The sequence below is a fragment of the Arvicola amphibius genome, chromosome 7 (assembly GCF_903992535.2).
Source record: "Arvicola amphibius chromosome 7, mArvAmp1.2, whole genome shotgun sequence".
In the NCBI taxonomy this organism is placed as follows: domain Eukaryota; kingdom Metazoa; phylum Chordata; class Mammalia; order Rodentia; family Cricetidae; genus Arvicola; species Arvicola amphibius.
Genome location: NC_052053.1, coordinates 116149432 through 116176840, shown reverse-complemented (window position 1 = coordinate 116176840; position 27409 = coordinate 116149432). Strand labels below are relative to the sequence as shown.

At 40.9% G+C, this 27409-nt stretch overlaps 1 protein-coding gene across 2 annotated transcripts; it reads right to left on the bottom strand.

The window, feature by feature from the left end:
* Positions 1-874: 874 nt before the first annotated feature.
* On the bottom strand, positions 875-25963 carry Fbxo33 (F-box protein 33). 2 transcript variants are annotated; one of them, XM_038337959.1, is made up of 5 exons: positions 25074-25963; positions 7070-7180; positions 5521-5951; positions 5266-5346; positions 875-2892 (listed from the first exon to the last, which is right to left on the bottom strand). In XM_038337959.1, the coding sequence occupies exons 1-5, from the start codon at positions 25700-25702 to the stop codon at positions 2621-2623; spliced, it is 1524 nt and encodes a 507-aa protein (XP_038193887.1). In that variant the 5' UTR covers positions 25703-25963; the 3' UTR covers positions 875-2620. The 2 variants fall into 2 exon arrangements, with proteins under 2 accessions (XP_038193887.1, XP_038193886.1); XM_038337958.1 differs by having other exon boundaries at positions 5266-5951.
* Between the last annotated feature and the right edge of the window lie 1446 nt (positions 25964-27409).

The following is a 27409-nucleotide window of genomic DNA, read 5'->3' as shown; positions in this document are numbered from 1 at the left end:
GCACTAGCAGATGACTGTAGAGGTTTGAATAAATGACCTCACTGGCTTTGAATATTTGTTTTGAATATTTGGTCTCCAGTAGATGGGACTATTTGAGAAGGAGGGGTTGCCTGTCACTGAGGGTGGGTGTGGTGGTCTGAATGAAAATGGTCCTCATACATTTGAATGCTTCGTCACCAGCTGGTAGACTGTCTGGAAAGATTAGTAGGTGTGGCCTTGTTGGAGGTGATTTGCTGCTGGGGATGGACTTTGAGGTTTCAAAAGCCCATGCCAGGCCAAGAGTACTCCCCTCCCCTGGCCCCAGGCTGCTGCCTAAGGATCAGGATGTAAAACTCAGTCAGCTACTTCTTCAGCACCATGCCTGCCTGCTGTGCCAGACTCCTCATATAATGGTGGACTAAGCCACTGAGAAGATAAGCAAGCCCCCCAGTTAAATGCTTCCCTGTTGATGGCGCTTCTTCACAGCAATAAAACAATCAGATATGGAAAGACCTGTGCCATGCTCGCTCTTTCTGCCCTGCCGCCTCCTTCTGAGTTCTCAGATGTTCCTGTAGTCATGCTTTTCCTCCTCCATCTTGGACTTCTGCCCCCTGAAACTGTAAGCCCACTTACAGTGTAAACACTTTCCTCTGTAATATTCCTGTTCACAGTGTTTGTCCCTGCAAGAGGAAAGTAACTAAGACACTGACCTTGAACTTCTGATCCTCCTGTCTCCATCTCTCAAGAGCTGGCCGGATGACAGAAATGTGCTAGCATGCTTGGCTTAGTGTCTGTTTAAGCTTGCCTTTTTTCAAAGTGACAATTTAGACTCTCTACACCATGCAGTCTAAGATTTTTATTTAAACATCAACACTTTGAAATACATCACAACGGCCACTTTTTAATGCTTTATTCATTGATTAAAAGAATATACATTTAACATAAACCACACAACATCAGTCATCAGGTCAGACATTCAGCTGGTTTCCTTACAGTTTCTGTCAGGAGTTATTTTATCAGATCACATATACAAGATAAAATCTCACCACATCTGGCATTTACACACACTGTGCCAGTGGATTCACACTACTGATGTACATATAAAATCCGCATGGTATGTGCTCACTGGAGACAAAACAGCGCACACCTGTCAAAAGGTCATTTAATATAAGATGGTAAAACCATTTGTAAAACATATAAACTTTTTCCATAAATAGAATCATATCTGGACATCTGTTGCATAAATTGTGTTTCCAAAGCTTACAATAGAGCAGCCAGGTCTCAGCACTGCTGGGCACCCACGTTGGCTACTTACTTATTATTGCAGACTGTCCTTAACGTTAAATGCACAACATTCGTACCACTTAAAACTTGGGTCAGGTGGAAGTCTCACAGAGACCACGTCTGTACCGCGGTTGCCCTGAAACAGTGAAATTGGCTTTTAAAGCCGCTCAGATATAACAAGGTTTTAAAACATACTTCATGGAATGTTCTTCATGTATCATAGCAGCTCATACCTGGGATGGAACAAGCTTTTGGTTTTTCCTTTCTTTCCTTTACATTCACTATTCACAGTGAAACAGGTGCATTTTTTTCTTTTTTTTTTCTTTTTTTTTTTCAGAGTTCTGAGGTTGCTGACTGAGCCACAGCACAGCTGTGTACCACAGGTCGAAATTCGACCTTAAATATTACAATCTAGCAGTATCTGGCTGGCCAAAGCCAGCTAGCCCCTGCCAGCATGTGGGCACTTCTTCATGTAAATCTATTCTTTGGCAGCTGACACGCGCGCTGACAGAGAGAATCCAGTGACTTGTTAGGGATTTCACGACTAATGTTGGTTTGCAAGCCTGTATGGCTACAGTTCTGTGCTTTGACTTAGCCTCAGAGGTTTCCCTGGAATATGGTTCCTTTCTTCCTCTACTGTTTTGATATCTGGGCTAAAGAAGCTAACTTGAATGTAACAGATGAAAAAAATTGTCGGATATAGTTTAAAAAAATCCAGCAATTTGAGTGCTCATGTTTATGTAAATGCATTTAAAAAGGGATTAAGCAATGTCTAACTTATACTATATGAAATTCAGAATGGTAATTGGCAATATCAATTATTATATAGGTAATGAAAGTTAAACTCAGCTTTGTTAAAGGTAACTCATTTGGGACACTATTTTTCCCTTCTATTTCAAACCAAAATCAACGAGATGCTATCAGAATACATAGATGCAGTGCATTGCATACAAATCCACCAGGCTATGGATATTCATATATATATATATATTCGTATAAAAATATTTGGCTCCTGAGCTCTGGATTCTGACAAACAAAGAATAAAATGTCAAAAAGGCAGAGGAACTCAGTGAAAAACAAAGTTAGCCAGCAACCTCAGATAATCATCGGCTGTATGTCCTTTAGGTTTGGTAACAATCTCATTAACCGTGAAAGCCCTGTACAGTGTCACTTTGAACTTCTAAAACCAATACCCGACTACGTTCTTTGATCAAGAAGTAGAATATACATATATAATTCTATAAAGCTAATACTGATTAAACACAGCACAAAAGGATTAGTTTATACTACTGGAAAAAAAAACATAATGGGACCCTACTTGCATATGTAGCCACAGGAATTATACATTTTAAAAAAGCTAAATGTCTTCGCTGAAGCTTTGCATCTCTCTGTAAAAATGACGGTTTGGTTCAGTGAAGACACTGAGTGATTCAATGTCCAAGACTGCGTGCCAAGGCTGACCAAGGCCCAGGGATACCTGCTCAATAAGGTTATGTACTGGATCCACATCCTGGCCGGCTAGTTCACCTTGGTCAAAATCAATGCTTTCTTCGGTGACTTCAAGCACTTTTAGATCAGAGCCACGAAGACGAGCAATGGCAATGAGGTTGTGTGCCCACACGGTGTAACCTTAAAGATAAGCAAAGGTAACTCTGTCATTCTCTTCTGTTTTATTCCGTCTCTGATAAGTTTGTCTGTTCCTCAGTAAGTGCTTCTTGAGAAGCTTCACACTGGTATTTCACCATGCTGGTCCTTTCCCCTTAAAACAAACTGGGAACAGAGAAACAGGACTATCTAAGAGTTTCATACCATCTTTAAGAACACTAGCTGGTAAGTAGTGCATCATCTTATACTGGTATTTATTCAGCAAAACAAAAGACATTTAAAGTATATAAATACATTTTTAACTCTGGATTATGATTTATCATAGGGAACACATTTTATCTCTTATATAAGTCCCTATTAACAATATATAGAGTCATACAGTGGTGGTTCATGCCTTTAATCTCAGCACTTGGGAGGCAGAGACAGTCAATCTCAATTCAAGGCTAGCCTGGTCTACAGAATGAGTTCCAAGACAGCCAGGGATACACAGAGAAACCTTGTCTTGAAAAAACCACAACAAACAAAAACCGAAAACAAACAAAAACAGTTAACATATAATAAACTAGAATTTTTCATTGTAAAAATCATTTCCTATGGTATCTCAGAGTCCAAAGTCAAGACACTTGAAACTTTGAAAGTAACTGTTCATTATGAGAAATCATAAAAATCAAAGGAGTATGCACCAACTTCAGAACAGAGGCCACCTCTGGGAAGATAAGGGAACAGATGACAGGCAAGCTTTATCTATCTAACGTCTTCAAAGAAAAAGCTTTAAAAGGGCGTTTTAAGTTAACTTTTAAGTAACCTTTACCCCCTGCTGATTCCTGTTTTATTTTACAGTGTGTACTGCATATACATGTGTGTATGCACGTGTGTGCCTGACTGTGGAGGTCTCAAGATGACACTGGCTGTCTTTCCTGATTGCTCTCTGCTTTGTTGTGACAGGATCTTGAAACTGAAGAGACCCAGACCGGCCAGTGTGGCTAGCCAGCTTGACCCTGGATTGTCTGTCTGAGTAGAGGACTAGAGATGGCTACCATGCTGCCTGGCAGTTGTGTGAGCTCGAGATCAGACTCCGGTCCCACACTTGCACAGTCAGCACTTAATCAGTCAACCACATCCCCTCACCAAGGCCTCACGACTTTAATATGGATCTGCTTCTGGCTACTACCTGTAACTGTATGGCCCAATCATGAAGTAAAACTTGAAAATCACAACTTTAGGCTAAGAAAAAACGTTTCAAAAACAATGAAAGAGTTAGTAGAGTGAGCTTAAGACATTCTTTGTAGGGCTGGAGAGATGGCTTAAAGGTTGAGCACTGGTTGCTCTTCCAGAGGTTGAGTTCAATTCCCAGCAACCGTATGGTGGTTCACAACCATCTGTAATGAGATATGGTGCCCTCTTCTGGCCTGCAGGCAGAACACTGTATACATAATAAAAACCTAAAAAAACAAAACAAAACAAAACAAAAAACCCAAAAACAAAACAACAAAACGGGTTCGGCATAACAGCCTGATTTACAAGAGCTAGTTCCAGGACAACTAGGATTGTTACATGGAGAAACCCTGTCTCAAAAAAAAATAAACACACAAACAAGCAAAAGACCAAAAAGACATTCTTTGCTTGCTTTAATATTTATTGTATTTTTTGTTTTGTTTTGAGACAGGGTTTTTCTGTGTAGAGTCCCTGGCTGTCCTAGAATTAGCTTTGTAGACCAGGCTGGCCTTGAATTCAGAGATCAGCTTGCCTCTCCCTTTTGAGTGATGGGATTAAAGGTGTGTGCCACCATACCCTGCTTATTAGTATGTTTTAAACAAGGTCTTACTCGGTAGCTCAGGCTGGCCTAGAAAGCACTCACTTATGTTGCCTAGACTGCCCTCTCTTACTCATGACAATCCTTCTAACTCAGTCTCTCAAGAGCTGAGATTATGGATTTGTGACAATATGCCCAGATAAGACATTTCTATAGATTGTTTTCGTGACTGTCTTTGAAGTAAAATGTTCTCTCAGTTTATCTGAATAGCAACTCCATTCAAATCCACTAAGATGAATGGCTAAGAAATAAACATGTACCCAATAGATTATTTAAAAAATATAATACATCAATCTAGAATCTAAAAGATGAGGCTATAAACACCAAAGCCACGCTTTACCTCCTTCTGTCCTAAACATTTCAGATCTTCTGACTGGAGTGAATATATCCACTGCAGGTAGCTACACATCTGTTTTCTTAGCTAAATTAGTATCGAATGCCCCATGCCAGGAAAAAGCAGTAGAAGGGCGCTGAGACAGAAGACTCAGGGTTGAGACAGGACTTGCTAACTCCTGATACATTTACCAGCATAAAACAGTTTAGGTGTGATGTGAGTATCAAGTTGTAGTGAACAAAGCACATACCGTGAACTGCCAACAGAGCGAGCTTTGTGCACCTCCACGCTAATAAAACCAACGGATCTTCATTTCGGTTGTCACTAAGATCTGGAAAACCAGACGTGTCAATTACATCATTCATCAATATAAAATGGGTGAGGAACTTGTCGTACTGCCTGGATATAAGATCAACAATAGCCCCTGAGACACAAGTGACGTAGCTGTCAAAGTGAACCCTTTCAAGTGGTATACTGGGTTTCAGAATCTTTAGCATGTCTTCACCTTTGACATCAAAAGCCATTAGATAAACCCGAAGGCTGGAGCTCTTTCGTGACAGGGCTTTCCAGTGCTCATCGTTTGGCATGTTATCTAATGACTTGTGCATCACTGAAACATTGTGGGCCAGGAGAGACAGTCGCTGCAAAGGCACATGGTGGCTATCGGTGAAGACTCTTGCCATCTCAGCTGTGAAGTCACAGAAATCCAGGGCAAGTGAGCGCAGATTCACAAAGCGCTCTAGTTCAACCGCAGTGATGAGGGTGCTGCTGCCAGGAACACTGTTGTCCAGCAAACTCAGGTGCTCCATGGCGCTGGCAACGGAGTTAGACAGAGACGACAGTGATGTTGGGGTGACTATTTCCAGCATAAACCCACAGGACAGCCATTTTAGTTGCCTACTATTGCTCAGTATTTCTTCAAACAGCTGCTGAATTCTACAAGAAAAACATGTCACAATGATGTCACTAGCATTCAGCATGGATCTTTTAATAATGACTTTAAAAAATGGGCAATACGCCAAGCAGTGGTGGTGCACGCCTTTAATCCCAGCACTTGGGAGGCAGAGACAGGTGGATCTCTGTGAGTTTGAAGCCAACCTGGTATAAAAGAGCTAGTTCCAAGACAAGTTCCAAAGCTACAGAGAAACCCTGTCTCGGAAAACCAAATAAAAAAAGGGGGGAGGGGGACGACAATACATAGCATTCAGTGTTGAGATACATTTTCTTGTCATTGATTTCTAAGCAATCCACAAGTGAAATTAAACTCATATTACAATATAACAAATAAGATATATTAAACATGTAGAAATGTTTTTCATCTGAGAAAAATAGCATTTTTTAAATTAACATTATGAAAGAAAAGACTGATGACGTATGACTTACTTTATAAAAAAACACCTTTAAATAGCAGTAAGGGGCTGTAAGAGAACTTCCTTCTGCAGAGAATCCATGTTCATCTCCCAGCACTCACACAGCGGCACACAACCATTTCTAACTAGCTCCAGGGGATCTGACTCCCTCTTCTGACTTTGTAGGAACTAGACACTCAGGTGGTGCATGCAAAACACTTAAAACACATATTTATACAGTAATATGATTTATCCTAAAAGACTTATGTTATTGTGTCACATAACCACCACTAAAACGCACTGTTTAAGATGTTTCTAGGACATGTTTTCTATCCCAATATTGTGTGCGTGTGTGTATGTATGTATCTGTCTGTCTGAGGCAGGTTTTCGCCATCAAATTAGAGGTTGCTGACAGGGCTAGTCTCTGTTAGCCAGCTTGCTGGGGGACTTCTGGTTAGAATTATAGGTAGTCCACCATGCCTATGCAGCATTCACATGGGATCTTTAGGGATCTGGAATCTTCACACTTGTGGGTTACCTACACACACACACACACACACACACACACACACACACACACACCTGTCTAAATCTATATATTTTATAGGAAACAAATATCATTGTTCTTGATTGTTTGTGATTTTTCAGTCAAAAGCTAGACTTATTATTAACATATGCCTCTGTAAAGCTCACTGTGTGACTTACTGCTTAATCTTCTTGCCATCAGGATCTACCCGGCTGAGGTATGTGCTGGATAAACTTCCTTGCTGCTGTACGACACTTATGTCTCCAAATAGACTGAACTTCTGGAGGTTCCTATAGGAGAAAATGGTTAAAATGATTTTCTAAATGCTTAATACACACATACTAAAATATGTAGAAAGGATATTCTAGAAGAATTTCCACCTTTTAACTCACTAAGAAGCAAATCACCTTCAGACTGCTGTGCATATTCAAAGCGACAGTATGGAAAAACAGCAACACAGTAAGGAAGGTGGACCAGGTCTAAAGCTTTTACTCAAGCTTTAATGACTGGAGACAACACTTGACCGAAGCCAAGTGCTGAGCTTACAGGTCTTAGGTACAAGTAATGACGCTACACTGCGAACAGGAGCACTTTAGGTTATGAGATGTCAATCACAAGAGCTTCTCAAGTGAGACAGCGGTAGTGGGGCACACACACCTTTGATTCCAGCACTGGGGAGGCAGAGGGAGGCGAATTTCTAAGAGTTGGAGGCCAGCCTGGTCTATAAGAACTAGTTCCGGGACAGGCTCCAAAGCTACAGAGAAACCCTGTCTTCAAAAACCAAACCAAACCAAACCAAACCAACCAAAGTAAAACTCTTAAGATAATTTCAGCTAAAATACTTTTCTAACAGCAAAACCCTAAATAAAATTCAAGAAAACAAATAAATAGTTAAGATACAAACTCATAAATGGTAGTGTTATGTTTCAAACCTGGGACAAAAGGTTGAAGTGTCTATTGAGCATATCAAAGTGGACCTGGCTGCCAGGTTCTCTCAGGACCCCTCAGTCCCTACATGTTACAGGATATGACTGGCACACCCCACCCTCTACCCTGAACTCACCAATTCATGGTCTGGGCTGCCCTTTCCTTTATAATCCAGACATTTTGGTTACCCAACCTTTTTGTACCTTTGGCCTCCTGGCTACTGCACCTGGTTCTCCTCCCCTTCTCCCCACATGGTCCAGCTCTGTGTGGCTATGTCCACTTTGGACTCTCCCAGATGTCCCCGTCCATCCCCTCCACCATACCTAAGAACAGTCATGTCTTTTCCTTTCCTTTCTATGTCTTTTTTCATTCAGGTATTAAGTAGTAACCAACTGTAGATTTCATTAATAACATAAAACTTAAGATAACTTTAACCAAAACTGTTTAATCCACACAAGTGATGAAAATTAATGTAAAACACTGTCAAGAAAAAATGTCAGAAGGATTACTAAAGGAAATAATCTAACTTTTGTCCTTCACATAGTTTCAAAACAATCTTTCTAGTAACTCAAGACAGCTTCTCTAGACGACCAGAACTTCTTACTTTTTAAACAAAGAAAATCATAAAAAAGAGCATGACATTTTTTTCACATTGACACAGAAAGCTGCTCTTGCCAGGCATGGTGCATCCTTTATTTCCAGCACTCAGAAAGCAGAGATAGGCAGATCTCTGTAAGTTCAAGACCAGCCTGTTCTATACAGTGAGTTCTAGAACAGCCAGGGCTGTACACAAGAGACCCTGTCTGAAGACAAAACAAAAACTCCTAAAAAAGAAAAACTATGCCTCCCAACCAAAACCAAAACAGAAAGCAAAGGCAAAACAAAAGCCCAAACCAAACAACAAAAAGAAAGTTATTCTGTATTGTTACATATCAAAACCAAAACAGAAAGCAAAGGCAAAACAAAAGCCCAAACCAAACAACAAAAAGAAAGTTATTCTGTATTGTTACATATGTAATTAAAAAAAGGTTAATTTCTCAGAGGAAAGAAAAATAATACTTCTAAAAGAAAAAATGTCTAGAAGTAAATGTCTATAAAGTAAAGAATTGCAACATTCTCAATTTCTACTAATATTTTGACGAGTCACGATCTCAGTGTTTTCCCTTTAGGCCAATTTCCACTGTTGACTATCACATGCCCCCAAGTGTGCAGGATAGTAAAGCACACAGGCAAAAGGTGTTTACTTCTACTGCATGTCATTCAAGAAGAGCTAGACCTTCCTTACTGTAAATTGCTTGGTAAGTTAAAATAGTTTTTAAAGATAGTTAAAAATAAAGGGCAAACTATAAATGACAGGAAATATTTTTAAGATATTATATATTTAATTAAAAGACTGTGATCTCAAAAAGAATTTTAAGCAGATGTGAAGGCACATGCTTGAAATTCCAGCACCTGGGAGGCTCAAGAGGGAAGGCTCAAGGCCAAACTGCAACAGGATGAGTTAGTTCCAGGCCAGCCTGTGCTAGATTTAGAGCTTGTCTCAGAAAAGAAAAACAAAACACAGTAAAAAACCAAAGCCAATAAAATACATTTAACAGGTTTGAAGGGGCACCACAAGCAAGACAGGAGAAAGGTAAATTGCGTATGAAAATATGTTCACCATTATCACTCACCAGGGAAATGGAGCTAAGACCACAGTAAGATAACCACAGAGATTCACAACACCAAGTGTGAGCAAGGGTATGGAACAACTAAAACCCACATATGTTATTTTGAGAGTGCAAAATGATACACTCTGAAAATAGTTTATCAATTTGTTGAAGAGTTAGATACAGGCCAAGAATTCCAACTGTAAGACCTTACTCAAGAGATAGAATGTGATTCAAAAGTTCACAGCATGGGCTGAGGAGATGGCTCAGAGGTTAACAACACTGATTGTTCTTCCAGAGGTCCTGAGTTCAATTTCCAGCAACCACATGGTGGCTCACAGCCATCTATAATGAGATCTGGTGCCCTCTTCTGGCCTGTAGGCAGACATGGAAACTAACACTGTACACATAAACAAACAAACAAACAAATAAATAAATATTTTTTAAAAAGTTCACAGCAACTTTATTCGTAACAGAAATAAAATTAGAAACAATTTAAATATTACCAAATTGGTGAAAAAATATACCATTAACATATCCACATAATGGAAAAAAGAATGAAGTACTTATATATACTATAATACAGATATAAAGCTAAGTTTTATTTATTGTATTATTGTATATAACACAACTGTATTTATTGTATTATTCTATCTCTGAAATTCTACAATAATCAAATAGCAGGGTTGGGTCATTGTTTTCTTAGGTCTAAGGATGGAGGACAGAGTAGAATTTCTTTGATAAAAAATGTTCTACATCTTGAGTTTGGTGGTTATACAGCAGAATGAATCTATAAACATTTCAACATCTCAAACCATACTCTTAAAAATGTAAGGGACTGAAGAGATGGCTCCACCACTAAGTGTGCTTACTACAGCTCTTGCAGGCAACCTGGGTTCAGTTCTCAGCACCCATTTGGAAGTTTGCAATGGCCTTTATCTTTAGTACTGCAAATCTGACCTTGCAGGCTCTGGAACACATATGTTATACAAACATACACTCAGACACACACATATACAGATAAAATTAAATAAGCTTTGTTTGCTTTGTTTTTGTCTTTTGAGACAGGGTCTCTCCATGTAGCCCTGGCTGTCCTGGCACTCCCTATATAGATTTGGCTGGCCTTGAACTCACGGAAATCTGCCTACTCTTGCTTCCCAAGTCCTGGGTTTAAAGGCATGTGCCATCGCGCCAAGTAAAATTAAATAAAATTTAAAAACAAACAAACATTAACAGACTTCAAGGACAACCAAGACTACACAGAAAGACCATTTATCTCAAAACCCACTTCAACCACCCTAACCACCAAAACCCAATAAACAACACCCAAATATAGTATTTTATGATTCTCAAATTCTAGCACTATTTTTTTCATCATTTTCTCTCTCTCTCTCTCTCTCTCTCTTTTTTTTTTTTTTGCTACAAAGAAGACTATCTACTGTCCTCCCAGGTAACCTATAACAAAAGGTCTCTTACACTTGGCACTTTAAAACTTTTCTTTAAAAGTTGCTTGTGAACCAGAGTGGGACAGAATCAGCTACCGAGGACAGAGAGCAAATATCTCCACCAGGAGCAGAAGTCAGGAGCAAATCCAGTCCTGGGAGCCAACTTAGTCCTGGGACACTGGCGGATCAGGGTTGAGCTAGTAACCAGGTCCAGAGTCAGCAATCTCCACCAGAACATGCTCAACTCCAAGCCAGGGACTTCTGCAGGAGAGGATCTAGACCAGGATTTACAGAAACAGGGCAAAGCCGGCAATCTAGGCCAAAGTAGTCCTGAGAAAGCAAACTGCAAGTGAGCAGAGCAAGGCACAGGAGCGCTGAGCTATCTCCAGGAACACCAAGTAACCAAGGGGTAACTAGAACTGTGACACTAACTGTACCACGAGGAACAACCATTTGAGCTTTGAATTCACTGGCACCTAGAAGATTATTCAAGAGAATCTCAGACAGCCCCAACCACACCTATTAGAGGAAAAGATAAATAGAAAAGGTAAGATCCATGCTACACCACAAAGAACAAAACAGCACAAATACAACCTAAAGACCCTACAATAGCAAGACCTGAACAACCAAATATGGATGAAACAGAAGAAAATAAACAAAAAATAACTTCAAGAGAATGTTAGAAATTCTTAAAGATGAAATGAGAAATTCCCTTAAAGAAATTGAGGAAAAGACAAAAAATTGGAAGATATCAGCAAATCACTTAAAGAAAACCAAGAAAACGGAATCAAACATATAAAAGAAACTATTCAGGACTTGAAAACTGAAATAGAAACAATAAAACAGAAGCTGAAGGAATTATAGAAATAGAAATCATGAAAAAAAGATCAGGAACCAAAAACGCAAGCTTGAACAGCAGAATACAAGGGATGGAAGAGAGAATCTCAAGCACTGAAGATACAATAGAGGAAATACACAAATCAGTTAAAGAAAACATTAAATCTAACAAAAGCTTAACCCAAAATATCCATGAAATATGGGACACCAAAAAAGGCCAAATCTTAGAATAATAGGTATAGAAGAAGGAAAAGTTGGGAGGACAAAACAAGATATTCCATGACAAATCTAGATTTCACCAATACCTAGCCACAAACCCAGCCCTACACAAAATACTAGAAGGAAAACTCCAACCCAAGGAAGATGGCTACACCAACAAAACACAGACAATTGATGATCTCATAACAGCAAATCCCAAATGAGAAAAAAAAACACACACACAAATTAACATCACCAATGATGAAAACTAAATTAACAGGAGATAGAAATCACTGGTCATTAATGTCCCTTAATGTAAATGGACTCAACTCACCTATAAAAAGGCACAGGCTAACAGATTGGATACGAGAACAGAATCCATCCTTCTGAATACAAGAAACACATCTCAACCTCAAAGACAGACATCATCTCAGAGTAAAGGGTTGAAAAAATATACCAATCAAATAGACCTAAGAAACAAGCAGGTGTGGCTATCCTATTATCTAACAAAATAGACTTCAAGCTAAAATCAGTCAAAAGAGACAAAGAAGGTCATTTCATATTACTCACAGGAAAAAATCCATCAAGAGGAAATTTCAATACTGAACATCTATGCCCCATATACAAGGGCACCTTCATATGTGAAAGAAACACTTCTAAAGCTTAAAGCATACATTAAACCCCACACACTAATAGTTGGAGACTTCAACACTCCACTCTCACCACTGAATAGGTCAATCAGACAAAAAATGAACAGAGAAATAAGAGAACTAACAGATGTTATGACTTAAATGGACTTAACAAACATCTATAGAGTATTCCATCCAAAAAGAAAAGAATATACCTTCTCAGCACCTCATGGAACCATCTCAAAAATTGACCACATACTCGGTAACAAAACAAACCTCAACAAATATAAAAAAAATTGGAATAACCCATTGTACCTTATCAGATCACCATGGTTTTAAAACTACAAAGTCAACAGCAATACTAATTCCAGAAAACCCACAAACATGGAAACTAAACAATGCTCACCTGAATCATCAATAGGTCAAGGAAGAAATAAAGAGAGAAATTAAAGACTTCCTAAAATTCAATGAAAATGACCACACAACATACCCAAATTTATGGAACACAACGAGAGCAGTGTTAAGAGGTAAGTTCACAGCACTAAACACCCACATAAAGAAGCTGGAAAACAAAATCCCACACTAGTTAATTAATAGAACATTTGAAAACTTTAGAACAAAAAGAAGCAAACTCACCTAAGAGAACTGGATGGCAGGAAATAATCAAATTGAGAGCTGAAATTAACAAAATAGAAACAAAAACAACAATACAAAGAAACAAAGAGCTGGTTCTTTGAAAAAAAAAATCAACAAAATAGACAAACCCTTTACCCAAACTAACCAAAGAGAGAGAATAGCCAGATTAATAAAATCAGAAATGAAAAGGGGGACATAACAACACAGGAAATCCAGAGAATCATCAGGTTATATTCTGAAAACCTGTATTCCACAAAATTGGAAAACTTAAAGGAAACGGACAACTTTCTGGATAAATATCACTTACCAAAATTAAATCAAGACCAGTTAAGAAAATGAAACAGACCTATAACTGCTGAAGAAGTAGAAACAGTCATCAAAAGTCTCCCAACCAAAAAATGCCCAGGACCAGATGGTTTCAGCTCAGAATTCTACAAGATTTTCAAAGAAGAATACCAATATTCCTCAAATTATTCCACACAAAAGAAACAGAAGGAACATTGCCAATCTCTTTTTATGAGGCTACAATTATCCTGATACCCAAACCACAGAAAGACATTACTAAGAAACAGAATTACAGACCAATCTCACTCATGAACATTGATGCAAAAATACTAAATAAAATACTGGCAAATCGAACCAAGAACACATCAGAACCATCATCCACCATGACCAAGTCGGCTTCATCCCACAGATGCAGGGATGGTTCAACATATGAAAATCTGTCAATGTAATCCACCATATAAACAAGCTGAAAAATAAAAACCACATGATCATCTCATTAGATGCCAAAACAGCTTTTGACAAAATACAACATCCCTTCATGATAAAGGTCTTAAAGAGAGCAGAGATACAAGGAACATACCTAAACATAATTAAGGCAATATACAGCAAGCCACAGCCAACATCAAACTAAATGGACAGAAACTCCCAGCGATTCCACTGAAATCCAAAAGACAAGGCTGTCCACTCTCTCTTTATCTATTCAATATAGTTCTTGAGGTCCTAGCTAGAGCAGTAAGACAACAAAATGAGATCAAGGGGATACAAATTGGAAAAAAAAGAAGTCAAACTCTCACTGTTTGCTGATGATATGATTGTTTACATAAGTGATCCCAAAAATTCTACCAAGGAACTTCTACAACTCATAAACACTTTCAGCAATGTAGCAGGATACAAGATTAACTCAAAAAAAAAAAAAAAAAAAACTCCTGTACACAGATGATAAAAAAAGCTGGGGAAGAAATCAGAGAATCAACACCCTTCACAGTAGCCACAAATAGCATAAAATATTTTGGAGTAACTCTAACCAAACAAGTGGAAGACTTGTATGACAAGAACTTTAAATTTATGAAGAAAGAAATTGAAGAAGACATCAGAAAGTGGAAAGATCTCCCATGCTCTTGGGAAGGCAGAATTAACATAGTAAAAATGGCAATCTTACCAAAAGCAATCTACAGATTCAATGCAATGCCCATCAAAATCCCAGCAAAATTCTTCACAGACCTCGAAAACAAGGTACTCAACTTCATATGGAAAAGCAAAAAACCCACGATAGCCAAAACAATTCTGTACAATAAAAGAACTTCTGGAGGCATCACAATCCCTGACTTCAAACTCTACTACAGAGCTAGAGTATTGAAAAGAGGTATTGGCATAAGAACAGACAGGAGGACCAACTTTATAGCAATCAACTCAAATGAATTTTTATTAATTGCTTGCAAAAAATTCAAATCATCTTGAAACTCAGTAAGTTACTGTCTTTGAGAACGCCTGGGTTCTTCATCCTGTCAACTCTTCCTGACTTCATAATATGCTTGTCTCACAGCTTCAGACCATCTGTCCTTCCAGATTTCGTGCCTTGGTACTGTTATTCTTTGGTACATTTATGAAAGTGTGTTCTACTGGGAATTGTAATGTTTAACCTTGACTGTCAATCTGATGAGATTTAGAGTCTTTATAGAAGCATACTTTTATGGCTTCTCTGTGGCATATCTGAACTGTTGGTATCAGTCCTCCTGTACTTGTGTTTGGGGTTGTTATTAAGTATAGGTTACTTAAACTTCAGTACAGTGGTGTTTAGTCAGTCAATCATCTGATAACCAAAGTGCCTAGTGAGTGACTAGTAGGTGGGCAGCATACACAGTAGAGATGTGCTGGATAGATGGATGAATCATGTCCTAGGGCCAGAATTCAGTAGTTTAAAATTTTATTATTCTATCAAAAATGACATGTGATTTAAAACATGTTTGAAAATTTCCATATAGTATTTTTAGATGATGGCTGATGGGTAACTGAAATACCAGAAAATACCAGATAGCAAAGTAATGCATATGGAGTGATCATATGATCGCACTGGTGTCTGTGCATTTAAAGAAAAATTACTCCAATCTCATTGATGCTTGTCTTCTTCTCTGGTACTAGATGTCCTGTCCTGGGCATTTAGGCTCTAGAGGTCCTCTGTACTCAGTAGGAGGCAAGCGGAGACCACCCATCTGGAGATTATACTGAATGGTGGGGAGAAGGCTCACTTCATCTCTCTCCCGGATTCTGAGCCTTTTCACAGTCCTGTAGAACAGTGTCAGCTGTAATAGGAAGGTCACCTCTGTTGCTCTTTGTAGTCCCAAGAGCCTGTGCTCTATAAGTCTCTCTGCTTTCTGTAGCAGTATGAAGCAAAATAAAATTGACTCCTTGAGTGAACATAAAAGGCTTCTTACAAAACCAGATGGCCAGGAATACCATTCACTGTATCCTTCACTATTACAGAAACCCCAAGAAACAAGAGAGAGAAAGAGAGAGAGAGAGAGAGAGAGAGAGAGAGAGAGAGAGAGAGAGAGAGAGAGAGAGAGAGAGAGAGAGTTGTTTTCTTACCCATATGAGCATAAACTTAAAACTTCTCTGCTTTGTGTTTGTCTATGGTATTGTAACTTCTTAAATGGATTCTGGCCTTTTACTACATATAGTTTATCTGAATGTTATTTCAATGTTTCTGTGGGAAAACGATGGCTTGACTTATTTTACTATCTTGCTCTCACACAAAATTTTTTATTGTGAGAAAAATGTACATATCGATGAAAAGATATAAAATTATAAAACACTACAATTTTGCAAAAAGATGCATACTTTCACCATATCTGGTGAGTTTGTTTTATTTTTTTTCTGTAGTTTTCATTTTTTTCTCTTTTTACTAACACATTCCTTGGGAATTCCAAAAAAATTAAAATAACTGCATACTTTTTAGTTTTATAAGAATTTAATTAACTATCATATAAATTTAAGATGAAATTTACCTAGTTAATATACTGAGACTCTTGGAGATTTCTAGTTTCAGGTTCAGTTATACTTTATTTTCTATGTCCTGGCACTAAACCACAATGGAACAAAAATTCTTTCTAACTGTGGCATTAAAGTGTTGAATCACCGCCGGGTGGCGGTGGCGCACGCCTTTAATCCCAGCACTCGGGAGGCAGAGGCAGGCGGATCTCTGTGAGTTCGAGACCAGCCTGGTCTACAAGAGCTAGTTCCAGGACAGGCTCCAAAGCCACAGAGAAACCCTGTCTCGAAAAACCAAAAAAAAAAAAAAAAAAAAAAAAAAGTGTTGAATCACCTTTTGCAGTAGAACCAACAATACACCCACAAACTGGGTCCTTATAAATAGGAGAAAGACAAGGTATGTGGAAACATCCAATCCTGGAAAAATCCCACCATCATGCAGAGATTAGAGTTACTAGTAGTCATAGTCATTGAGAAAGCACAGAACTAAATGAAGCTCAGTCAGTAAGGCACTGGGAACTCAAGCATGAGGACATGAGCTGGTTATAAACAAACAGGTATGGTGAGGTGGAGACAAACAGATCCCTGGAGCTAAGCCAGCCTAGCTGATAATGTGATTCAGGCCAAGTGAGACCTTATTTCAAAAAGCAAGGTGGATGTCCCCTGAGGCTGACTGCTGGTTTCAACATGCACACACATGCATCCACATACACTGCCCATGGTGTGCATGTCAGAAAAAGATTTTTCTCCTTTAGTATAAGAATTTCTTTATTATAGTTTTCAATAGTCTGTAAAAAGCATAAAAGTACCAACCAGCAAATAAAACTGGGTAATTCTTTAAAAATAATATAATGACCTATGTGCTCAGGAAACATTATTCAAGGTCTTAACTTAAGGTTCTAGATGGACCTTTAAAAAACCCAAGACCCAAAGCTTCTGAAACTTGGGTATGATGGCCTGTCTCTATTTTACAGTCAGAACTGAGGTATTCCATTCACAGCAGTAACTTTGGTATGCTTTTGTCAATTTGATGTAATCAAAAGGACTGGTATAGAAACACAAAATGCAGTGGCCCTGAAATTGAAATTTAATATACCTAGGGCTAATTATCTATAGAAACAAGGAATAGTAAAGAAGCTGGCTGTTAAGAATCTCAATACAGATCCTAGACTGTCCTTGGACCTGAGTAATTCTCCAGCCTTGGCCTCCTGCCGGCTAAGATTATCTGAGTAACTGGGCACTATCACATCTAGCTATGAGTTCTTTAAAATATCATCACAAAAAGGTTAAAACCTTTCCCAATACTGAAGAGTTTATAAATACAGTATTTGTTCTTGTTGGTAAATTTAAAATAATGTATGCAATTGCATAACGTTCTTTTTCAAATTCCATTTTTCTAAATCCAGGTTCAATTTTAAACATTTTGTATTCACATAACATTCTTATATAAAGATAATGCACTGTGAGCACCTCATTATCTGTCTCATGCCCTTTCCCCCTCTACTAGGCTCCTTCTTTTCCCAACAAGTTCTTTTCATACTTTCACAGTTTTATTTAGTTTCTGTGGCCACTGTAAAGATTGCTTACATGAGCATGGGTGGAGTGAATCTACATTTTAGTGGTATTTAGTTAATTTAAAATCTAGATTTGTGTGACTAATGGCACCATAATAGACAGGAAAATTAGGGCCAGCAAATAGGTTACTAGCCTAAAATAGTGGTTTTATTAAGTTTTACTAGGATACATTAATTAAAATTTCCCTGAATTTGCAAGCTCCACCTAAGAATTTCCATCATCCTCAAATCTCAAAATTAGGATTGTATTTGTATTTAAATACAACAAAAGTATGATTTAATATATGACTAAAAGATAATTTCAACACTATTAAGGACGAGAAAATGGAGTCTTACAAAGAAATAATGAAATGAACATTTGTTTTTTCTTTTATGATTTATATCTAATTAGAAAGTCCTGGGCTGTACTACTCCAAATCTATCCACTTCTTTCCAATTCCACTGTGCTGACTACAGCAAACATTTGTCTAGTTGTTTCCTGGTTTCATGATCCAGCTACCAGAAAGATTATCTTAAAATACAGATTCAGATGAAGTCACACTTCTGTCTCTCTTTCTCTCCCTCCCATCTATTTTTGAGACAGGGTTTTTCATAGCCCAGGCTGGCCTTGAACTCCTCTTCCTAGTCCTTCTGCCTCCATCTACCAAGCGCTAGGAATACAGGAATGTGCTACCATGCTTAACTTAGATCACATTACTCGCCTCTCTAAAGCTTTTCTCTTGCTTTCCATGAGCATATATTATACGTCATGTCTTTCACCATGGTGTTTCCCTATGTGTGTGTATTTGTTTCAGTTGTGTTCACACACCCATACGCTTCCTCGTTTCCTTCTCACTTGCGCTTCCCACTAGTCTCCCCTCTCTCCCCTACCTCTGTCTTTGATGACCTAGTGATCTCAGTGGGGCTGCTTACAGGAGGACATCAGCAGGAGTTGTTCCTAGGAGTGTGGGCACATTACTGGAAGCTGTTAAAAGTAAATCCCTCTCCCTCCTCCAGCCAGCAACCATTAACTGCTCATAAATACTCAAGGAGGGGTGGGGCCTTGTAAGACCCTCTATCCTCTATGACTTGTCCCTAAAAATTTTGTCAAAGACCTCTGTTCTTGTACTGGGTGGGTAATGGTGGCACATGCATTTAATCCCGGCTGATGGAGGCAGAGGCAGGTAGACCTCTGAGTTCAAGGTCAGCCTGGTCTATAGAGCGAATTCCAAAGTCACATTGAGAAACCCCATCTCAAAAAACAAAACAAATAAAACCTGTTCTTGTGATATTGTTGTGGTGGTTTGAATGAGAATGCCCCACCCCAGCAGTCTTATGTATTTTAGGACTTAGTCCCCAGCTAATGATATGTTCAGGGAGAATTAGAGGTGTGGCCTTGTTGGTGGAGGTTTGCTGCTGGGGGTGGGCTTTGAGGTTTCAAAAGCCAAAGCCAGGGCTGGCATCTCTCTCTTTCTACCTGCTGCCTATGGATCAGGATGTAAAAATTTCAGCTACCTCTCCAGGCCTGCATGCCTGCCTGCCTGCCTGCCTGCCATGACAATGGACTAATAATTCTCTGAAACTGAAACCAAGCCCCCAATTAAATGCTTTCTTTTTATGAGCTGTCTTGGTCGTGGTATCTTTTTTACAGCAATAAGTGATTAAGACGATTGTACAAGATGACTGATTCCACAAGTTCATATGACCCCATCTTTCTTCCCTCTGCCTTTCTGAGTTTTTCTTGACTTGACTCAGTTATTCATTTGCCTGGTTGTCGAGTGGTCAAATTCCTGTCAGATTCAGGCCATGGAACTAACTGCTCCTTGTCTTGGAATGCTATTTGCTCTGAGATGCTCCTTTATTGTTGTCATTTACCACACAGCTATAAATGACTTCTCCAAAGAGGGCTTTGTGTACCACCCTATCTATTGTCACCACTGTCTCTGTAGGCAGAGACAGGCAGATGGATCTTCCAAGCAATGGGGAAGTGATATGGCTTGTGGTGAGCCCACAGTAATATACAGTAAATGTACAGCTGACAGATTCCTAGACAGACAAATGTACAGCTTGTGGGGGACCCGTTTTGCAGAGCTGTGGGAACACTTGGCTTTTGGATAGTCATAGTCACTTCTGTAGAAATCTTGTGGAATTGTGACGTTTCTCCTTTCTTAATATCCCAGCTGTGTAAGGCATTTGTTGAGATAACCTAACTTCCTGTATGGGCAACTGGATACCTTTCTCCACACCGTGAAGCCCTGGTGTGAAAGCATTCACTCAGTCACATGTTTGTTCTCATAGTCAGATCTACATAAGTTAGTCCCCCACAATCACCCTTACTGACAGGACTCATTGACAAGAAAGGAGTCCCACGCAGGAGGCACTGAGCAGAGAGACAGCATGTCTGCTCTGTGTGGCTCTGAATTCTCCAGCAGCAGACTCAGCAAGGTATAATTCACTGGCCTTTGCTCTAACCCAACAAGCCACTAATATTCTGTATTTACCCTTCACCTTGGTTTCAATTAACATAAGATCATAGCCCAGGAAATTAACTGTTTATACCTTTACCCCTAGCAATACAGAAAAAAGGCTTGAGTCACTAAAACCAGCCCCAGAGAAAGTAATTCTTACCTGGGTGCTGGCAGGCACACTGCTGTTTTTTTTGGTTTTTCGAGACAGGGTTTCTCTGTAGCTTTGGAGCTTGTACTCGAACTATCTCTTGTAGACCAGGCTGGTCTTGAACTCACAGAGATCCGCCTGCCTCTGCCTCCTGAGTGCTGGGATTAAAGGTGTGCACCACTGGTGCCCAGCTGAGATTTCTTTTAACTCAGGCAGCTAGATGCTAATGTAAAGCAAGCACCCTGCCTTCTTATACCGCCCACGGGTTGCTATGGCTACCAAGGCTGTGTTCCCAGCCACCAGGGAAGGAAGTGGAAATGCTCAGAAAGTGCTGCTGTGTTGTTCTACAATTATTAATCATATAAAACTTCTAGTTACACTTAAGTAATATAGTTAGTGCATGAAAGCTTCTTCTTAGAATTTTGCAGTGATTTAAAGTTCCATTCTTAATTAATCTTCCTGGTATCTGCTGGGGAGCTTCACGGTCACGTCTTCCCCTGCGATGTAATGGGAAGCTTCCTTTACCTGCTTTTGTGATTCTGTGAAACTCATGCTTTGGTACTATTGTTACTGCCTATAGAACGGCTCATTTGTCTGTATATATAATCTGAAAGTCTTGTGGGGAACGATCTTTTTTTCCTCTTGGTCCAAGGAATAAAGAACCACACGGGAGAAACGTGTTTGAGTCAGTTTGGTCTACCCCTTGGATCCCTTTTCTCAGCTAATTTTCACTTGCTGTAGATGCCCTGCTCTGAGCCCTTAGGGGGGGTGCTGAGGCTGGTCCCCCAATAATGGCTGGGCAGAGAGAGGAATATACAGTGGGAAGAGACAGGAGCTCAGGATTCAATATGAAGTTTTGTAAGCACAGCATTCAGTCTGAGAATTCATGGAGACAGGGTCTTTCCCTGTTCAATCTGAGGATTTGGTAGAGGTAAAAAGTCTTGTCTGGTGGCTGGCTCCTTTACGTCTCTGATCTTTCAGCATTTACTGCTATTACCTGACTCGGGGGATTTCATAATTAAGACCAATCAAAAATTGAACTACAATCAATAACCTTGAAAACACCCCACAACTATAGGCTGCAGTTTTAGTTCTCTTCCTTTGGGGCATGAACATATCTGAAACAAAATAACCTAAATAAAGCAATTCAGCACAAAGCTTGGAAGTGGAATGTCTGAAATAATGATTCACAATCTTCCGCCTAAAAATGGCAGAAATCAAAGTAAACACATTATAAATTTTAAAAAACTGTGTTAATATTTATACCTCTCATTAGTTATTAAATTTTAGGGTTTGAAAACAATCAAAAAACTACTAAGTGACATTGTTAACACAGTTTTTCGATGTAGGATTACTCTCTGTATGATATGAGTATGTTTTATTGTCACTGGTTAATAAAGAAGCTGCTTTCGGCCAATGGCTTAACAGAATAAAGCCAGCTGGAAAAGATATACAGTGTATATACAAAGTAGGCAGAGTCAAAGAGAAGCCATATAGCTGCTGCTGTAGGAGACACCAGATACTGGTAGGCCACAACCATGTAGCAATACACAGATTAATAGAAATGGGTTAATTTAAGATATAAGAGCTAGCTAGGAATACTTCATTGGTGAAGCAGTGTTGCAATTAATATAGTTTCAGTGTGATTATTTCAGGTCTGGGCGGCTGCGAAATGAACGAACAGCCTCCACTTACAGTTTTTAGGTCCATAGCTTATACAAAGAATGCTTTTTATTTTTTTTGAGACAAGGTTTTTCTGGAGCCTGTTCTGGAATTAGCTCTGTAGACCAGGCTGGTCTCCAGCTTACAGAGATCCACCTGACTCTGCCTCAGGAGTGCTGGGATTAAAAGCATGCAGCACCATTGCCCAGGTCCATAGTTCTTGATCACAGAATCACAAATGTCACTAAAAGCACACATACAAAAAAAGCCACAGGCTTTATGAAACTTCAATAACTTCAGTAAACTTTAGAAACTAAAGTTAGTGAATAAGAAACTTAGTTTAAGCCAGACAATGGTGGTACACCCTTCTTTAGTCCCAGCACTGTGGAGGCGGAGGCAGGTGGATCTCTGTAAATTCAAGGTCAGACTGGTCTAGAGAGTGAGTTCCAGGACAGCCAGAGAAATCCTTTCTCAAAACAAAACAAAACAACTAAAGAAAGAAAGAAACTTAGTATAAAATGGTTTTAATTTAAAAGCTTAAAAGTCTCATTTATATTTTTACCATTTGAATACTTCCAGTATCAGAGGTTTTAGAAATTTCCAAAAATAAACATGATATTAACTTGTTTCCAAATGTATAAACACAACTTCTTTTTCTTTTTCTTTTCTTTTTAAGAGAAGGTTCTTTTGTATTCCACCCTTGCCTTAATCTAATTATATAGCGAAGGCTGACCTCGAATTTGGATCCTTCTGCCTTCTCCAAGTATTGAAGCACAGGTATGTGCTACTACTGCTAATTTAAGTGGGTGTTGAGGACTGAACCCAGGACTTCCTGTAAGCGAGAAAAACACTTAGCAAAGCTATACCCCAGTCCAACATAGTTTAGTTTAAAAGAAACAGCACAGATAGAGTACAATCACGGATGACTGGCAGTTGTTCTAAGTGATCAGCAGACCCAGGAGAGCATGGGGTACACAAACAAGTACATAAGAACAGAAGTTTAAATTCTAAGGGTGGAAGAGAAAAGGAGAGCTAAGGACAAAACGTGGAATGCTACTGTGTACGTGCTATATATCCACCCACAAATCATTTAAATACCTGCCCCCACCCCGACCACCCCTTTGCAGGGATAGTTGATTTCAGAGGGAATCAGCTGCTCCCCAGCTATGTTCTACTCTAACAAAAGTCTCCAACCTGATTAAGAACATTTTTTAGCCTTAATAGTTTATCTTGACAAAAATCAAAGCAAGGAAGTGGAATGGCTCACTGTGAAAAGCTTAGGAAACAGAACCCTGGAATAACGCAGCCATGTTCCATACACAAAGTTTGTTTTTGTGTTGTTGGACAGGGTTGCACAAAACCCAGGCTGGCCTCGAACTTGCTGTTCAACAGAGGATGACCTTGAACTCATGAGCTCCCTGCCACTAACTCCCAAGTACTGAGATTCTAGATCTGTATCCTGACTGGCTTCCTCATATGATATGATATGCTATACCTCTTGAGACAGATCATGGAAAAAACGTAACCTACACAAAGACATATAATGCCTAGCATTAACCACAGCCTCTCTCAACCCTATTTAACATATCATCAGTGAGATATTTATTGTAAGAGGAAGGGCACTGCTCTTAGACAAAAACAATGCTATAGGTCAATGTGCACATCACTTGAACCTATTAAGTACCTGTTTTCAGTCTGTAAAGTGGGACAATACTTTCTAACCTGAATCTGACTGATAGTGTTGGAGGATCAAATCAGAAAACCACTACAGTATTCGTAAACTGCTACAATTACAACTACATAGGGTTCTTCTTTTTTTATTTTTTAAACTTTCTCCCAAATTATGAGTGTCACTGTAAGGTTGGAATAAATATCCAGAAACAGAAAATACAAATATTGTTTGAAAGACACTAGACTTTCATAGGACGATAGAGCAATACTGATTAGGATATGGAGTCTATCCCGGAGTCTGAACATGCGTTATGAGCTCTAGGTGGAATTATAGTAAAGTCCTGATACAAAATGACATTTCCATACTTACCCCCTTCTCCCATGCCTCAAATCCCGTGGCCAGGTCCTTTCCCCCTCCCCATGTTATAATGCGTTACTTTCGTGTGAATCACTGGGAATAAATTCAGTCAGATGATGCACGGGGAGGGGCTTCAACTCTGCTATCTTCTTCCCCAATAACTTTTTTTTTTCTTTCCTCGAGAAACAAGACGGTGTTCTGAATTCTGTACCTGACCAGGGTTTCTCTGTGAAGCTTTGGAGTCTGTCCTGGAACTCGCTCTGTAGGTCAGGCTGGCCTCGAACTCAGAGGGATCCACCTGCCTCTGCCTCCTGAATGCTGGGATTAGAGGCATGCACCCCAACCGCTAGGCTAAAGATTTCTTGTAGGTTAATTCTTACGATTATAGACATCAACAGTAAAAACTACACACGACCTCACTACGAATTACTATTGCCAATGGTCAGGTACAGAATTCAGAACACCGTCTTGTTTCTTGCACAGGCCTCACTCTCAACTCACAACTAACTCTCCCACGCATAAACTATGAATGCTCTATTCCATGGCCAAGAACGGATGAATGAACCGTGCCTGGGAGGCGCAGGAATGGTGCTTGCTAAAGTGTCACAAGTCCCGTTATTGCCTCTTGTCTCAGGAAATAGCTGGGTCAGGACCGACAGCTGCATCTACCGAAGGACGGCGCTTCCCACGGGATCTTTTCCCACCCTCGTGGTGCCCACGCAAGCCTACCTGTTGTTCCGGATGCTGAGCAGCACGCACAACACCAGCTCCAAGTAGATGCGCAGCACTTCCAGCCAGCGAGAGGAGAGCTGCAGGGCCTCCCCTTCCTCTCCTCCGGTGCCCGTGTCGGCGCCGCCGCCGCCGTCGCCCGGCCCGCCGCCTCCGCTCAGGTAATTCTCCGCGGCGAACTCAACGCGCAGCTCCCGCACGAACCAGCCGCACTTGCGCATGAGGAACTCCAGGCGCGGCTGCTCCGCCGGCGAGACGCGGAGGCAGAGGCGGAGCTGGGGCCACAGCGCCGGGTAGAAGAGGCACTCGCGCCAGTGCGAGCAGGAGGCCGAGGCCCGCAGCCGGTCGGGCGGCGGCAGGAAGGAGAAGATGTGCACGATGAGTTCGCTGGGCAGCGACGCGGCGCCGGCCGCCTGCCCGCACAGAGCCATCCGGCCCCGCCGCCGGCCGCTCGCCCCCGGCCGCCCGCGCAGTCCTCGCAGCAGCCCCCGCAGCCGGCGTAGCTGCCGCAGCCGCAGCCACTGCCGCTGCCGCTGCCGCCGCCGCCGCCACCGCACCACCCGGGCGGCCCCGGCTCGGGTTCGCGCTCCCGGCGGTCGGGGCTGCGGCACTGACAAGAACAACAACATCAATGACAAGGAAGAAGGGGGCGGAACCGTCGTGCGCTTCGGCGGAACCAAGTGCGGCGAGGGCGGCGGAGAGGGGGAAGAGCTCGGGCGGGGAGGCCGGCTGCTCGCCAGCCGCCGCTCTTCCGCACCGTACGCAAGGACGCCCTGGTCGGCCCACTGAACAACCTCAGAGCCCTCGCTCCGACGGACCCGGTGTCCGAAGGCGGCCGCGCTGCCCCAGAGGAAACCGCGACTCTCCCCGGACCGGGACGCGGAGGCTCGGTAGTGGTAGGGACTGGGCTTGACGTCAGCGGCGAGGGGCGGAGCCTGGCGCGGCCGGGCGTGACTTCCGGAACCGGGGAGCTCCTGGTTGCCTGGATCGCGAGGCACGTGATCCAGGACGCCGGCAGGCCGAGGGGCGGGGCCGGCGGGGGGGCGGGCCCACGCCGCCGGCGCCACTCGCGGGCTCGGTCCGGCCCCTGCAGCGTGCTCGCGGCGGGACCCCGGCGTGAGGCGAGACTTGCCGAGGCGCTCTCATTCGCTGGGCTGAGGTCGCCGAGCCCCCGGGCTCGCACCAGCGACTTTCTTCGTCCTACCTGCTCCGAGAGGGCGGCTCTGGGCGGCGCGCGGACCCGCCTCCTCCGCGCACGCCCCAATGCGGAACGAGTGACGACAGCGCCACCCTTAGTCTTTCGAGGGGCAGGAGAAAAAAAAAATGGCTAACGATTTTCATCTGAAGGGCGCGTTACCCAGACTTAAAGGCTCTCTGGACCCTTGCCTGCAAAAGTTCTGTGTAATTAGGATGTTTTATTAATAGCTAACTATTGTTTAGTGGCAACAACAGCAAATTAGGAAGTTAAGACAGGTTTTAATTTTCAGCTTCATAAAGTCATTGAAGTGTTTTTTGGAGCGAGCCGAAGACGCAGACCGACTCGTGTATCCTTGTGCATCCACTTCCCTAACAGTGTACTCATGCATATAAAAATAACACGACTTAAAATAAATATTTTAATGTTAACTGATACTCCTGAAACAAGTTGGGGAGGAGAGCGTTTCTTTAGTTTGGTGTCCCCCAAAGAAAGGAATTTTTAAAACATAGTGCCTCAAATTATCAGCCTGTGAAGTAGCTCACTCAAGTTGTAAGAGGCAGCGAAATCAGAAAGGAATAAGATTTTATATAATAACTGGGGATTGCCCAACGCAGTCTGCTGCTTCAAAGCGTTGGAACAGTCTTTTGCACACACTAAGAAACTAGCTATTCTAGATGTTTTTAGCCTTATGAGAGCAGACCTTCTCTTCTTTTAATACATTTTGGTGTCATGAACCTAATAAAGCTACCAATAGTAGTACCGTGCTACCTCTGAATTTCCATCTGCTCACTTGGTACTTTTAATAAAAATATATTCAAGATAGGTCACTTCTCTGAAACCTTGCCTATAAAATTCTATATAGTTATTATGTTTTATTAGCATTCTATGAACATTAAGTGGTAATGGTAAATTAGGAAATTAAGACTTGGGTTTGAATTGCAGTTTCAGGGTCATTTGAAGTGTTTTGCAGAGAACCATAGACTTGAGCTTCTCGTTAGTGTACATCTATCATTCTTGGTTGTCAACTTGACAATATTTGGAATGAACTATAATCTAGAAGTGTCGGCCCTACCTGTGAGAGATATTCTGCTTTGTTTGAAGCGGGTGAATCTACTTCTAGTCTGGACCTTTGAGGTAG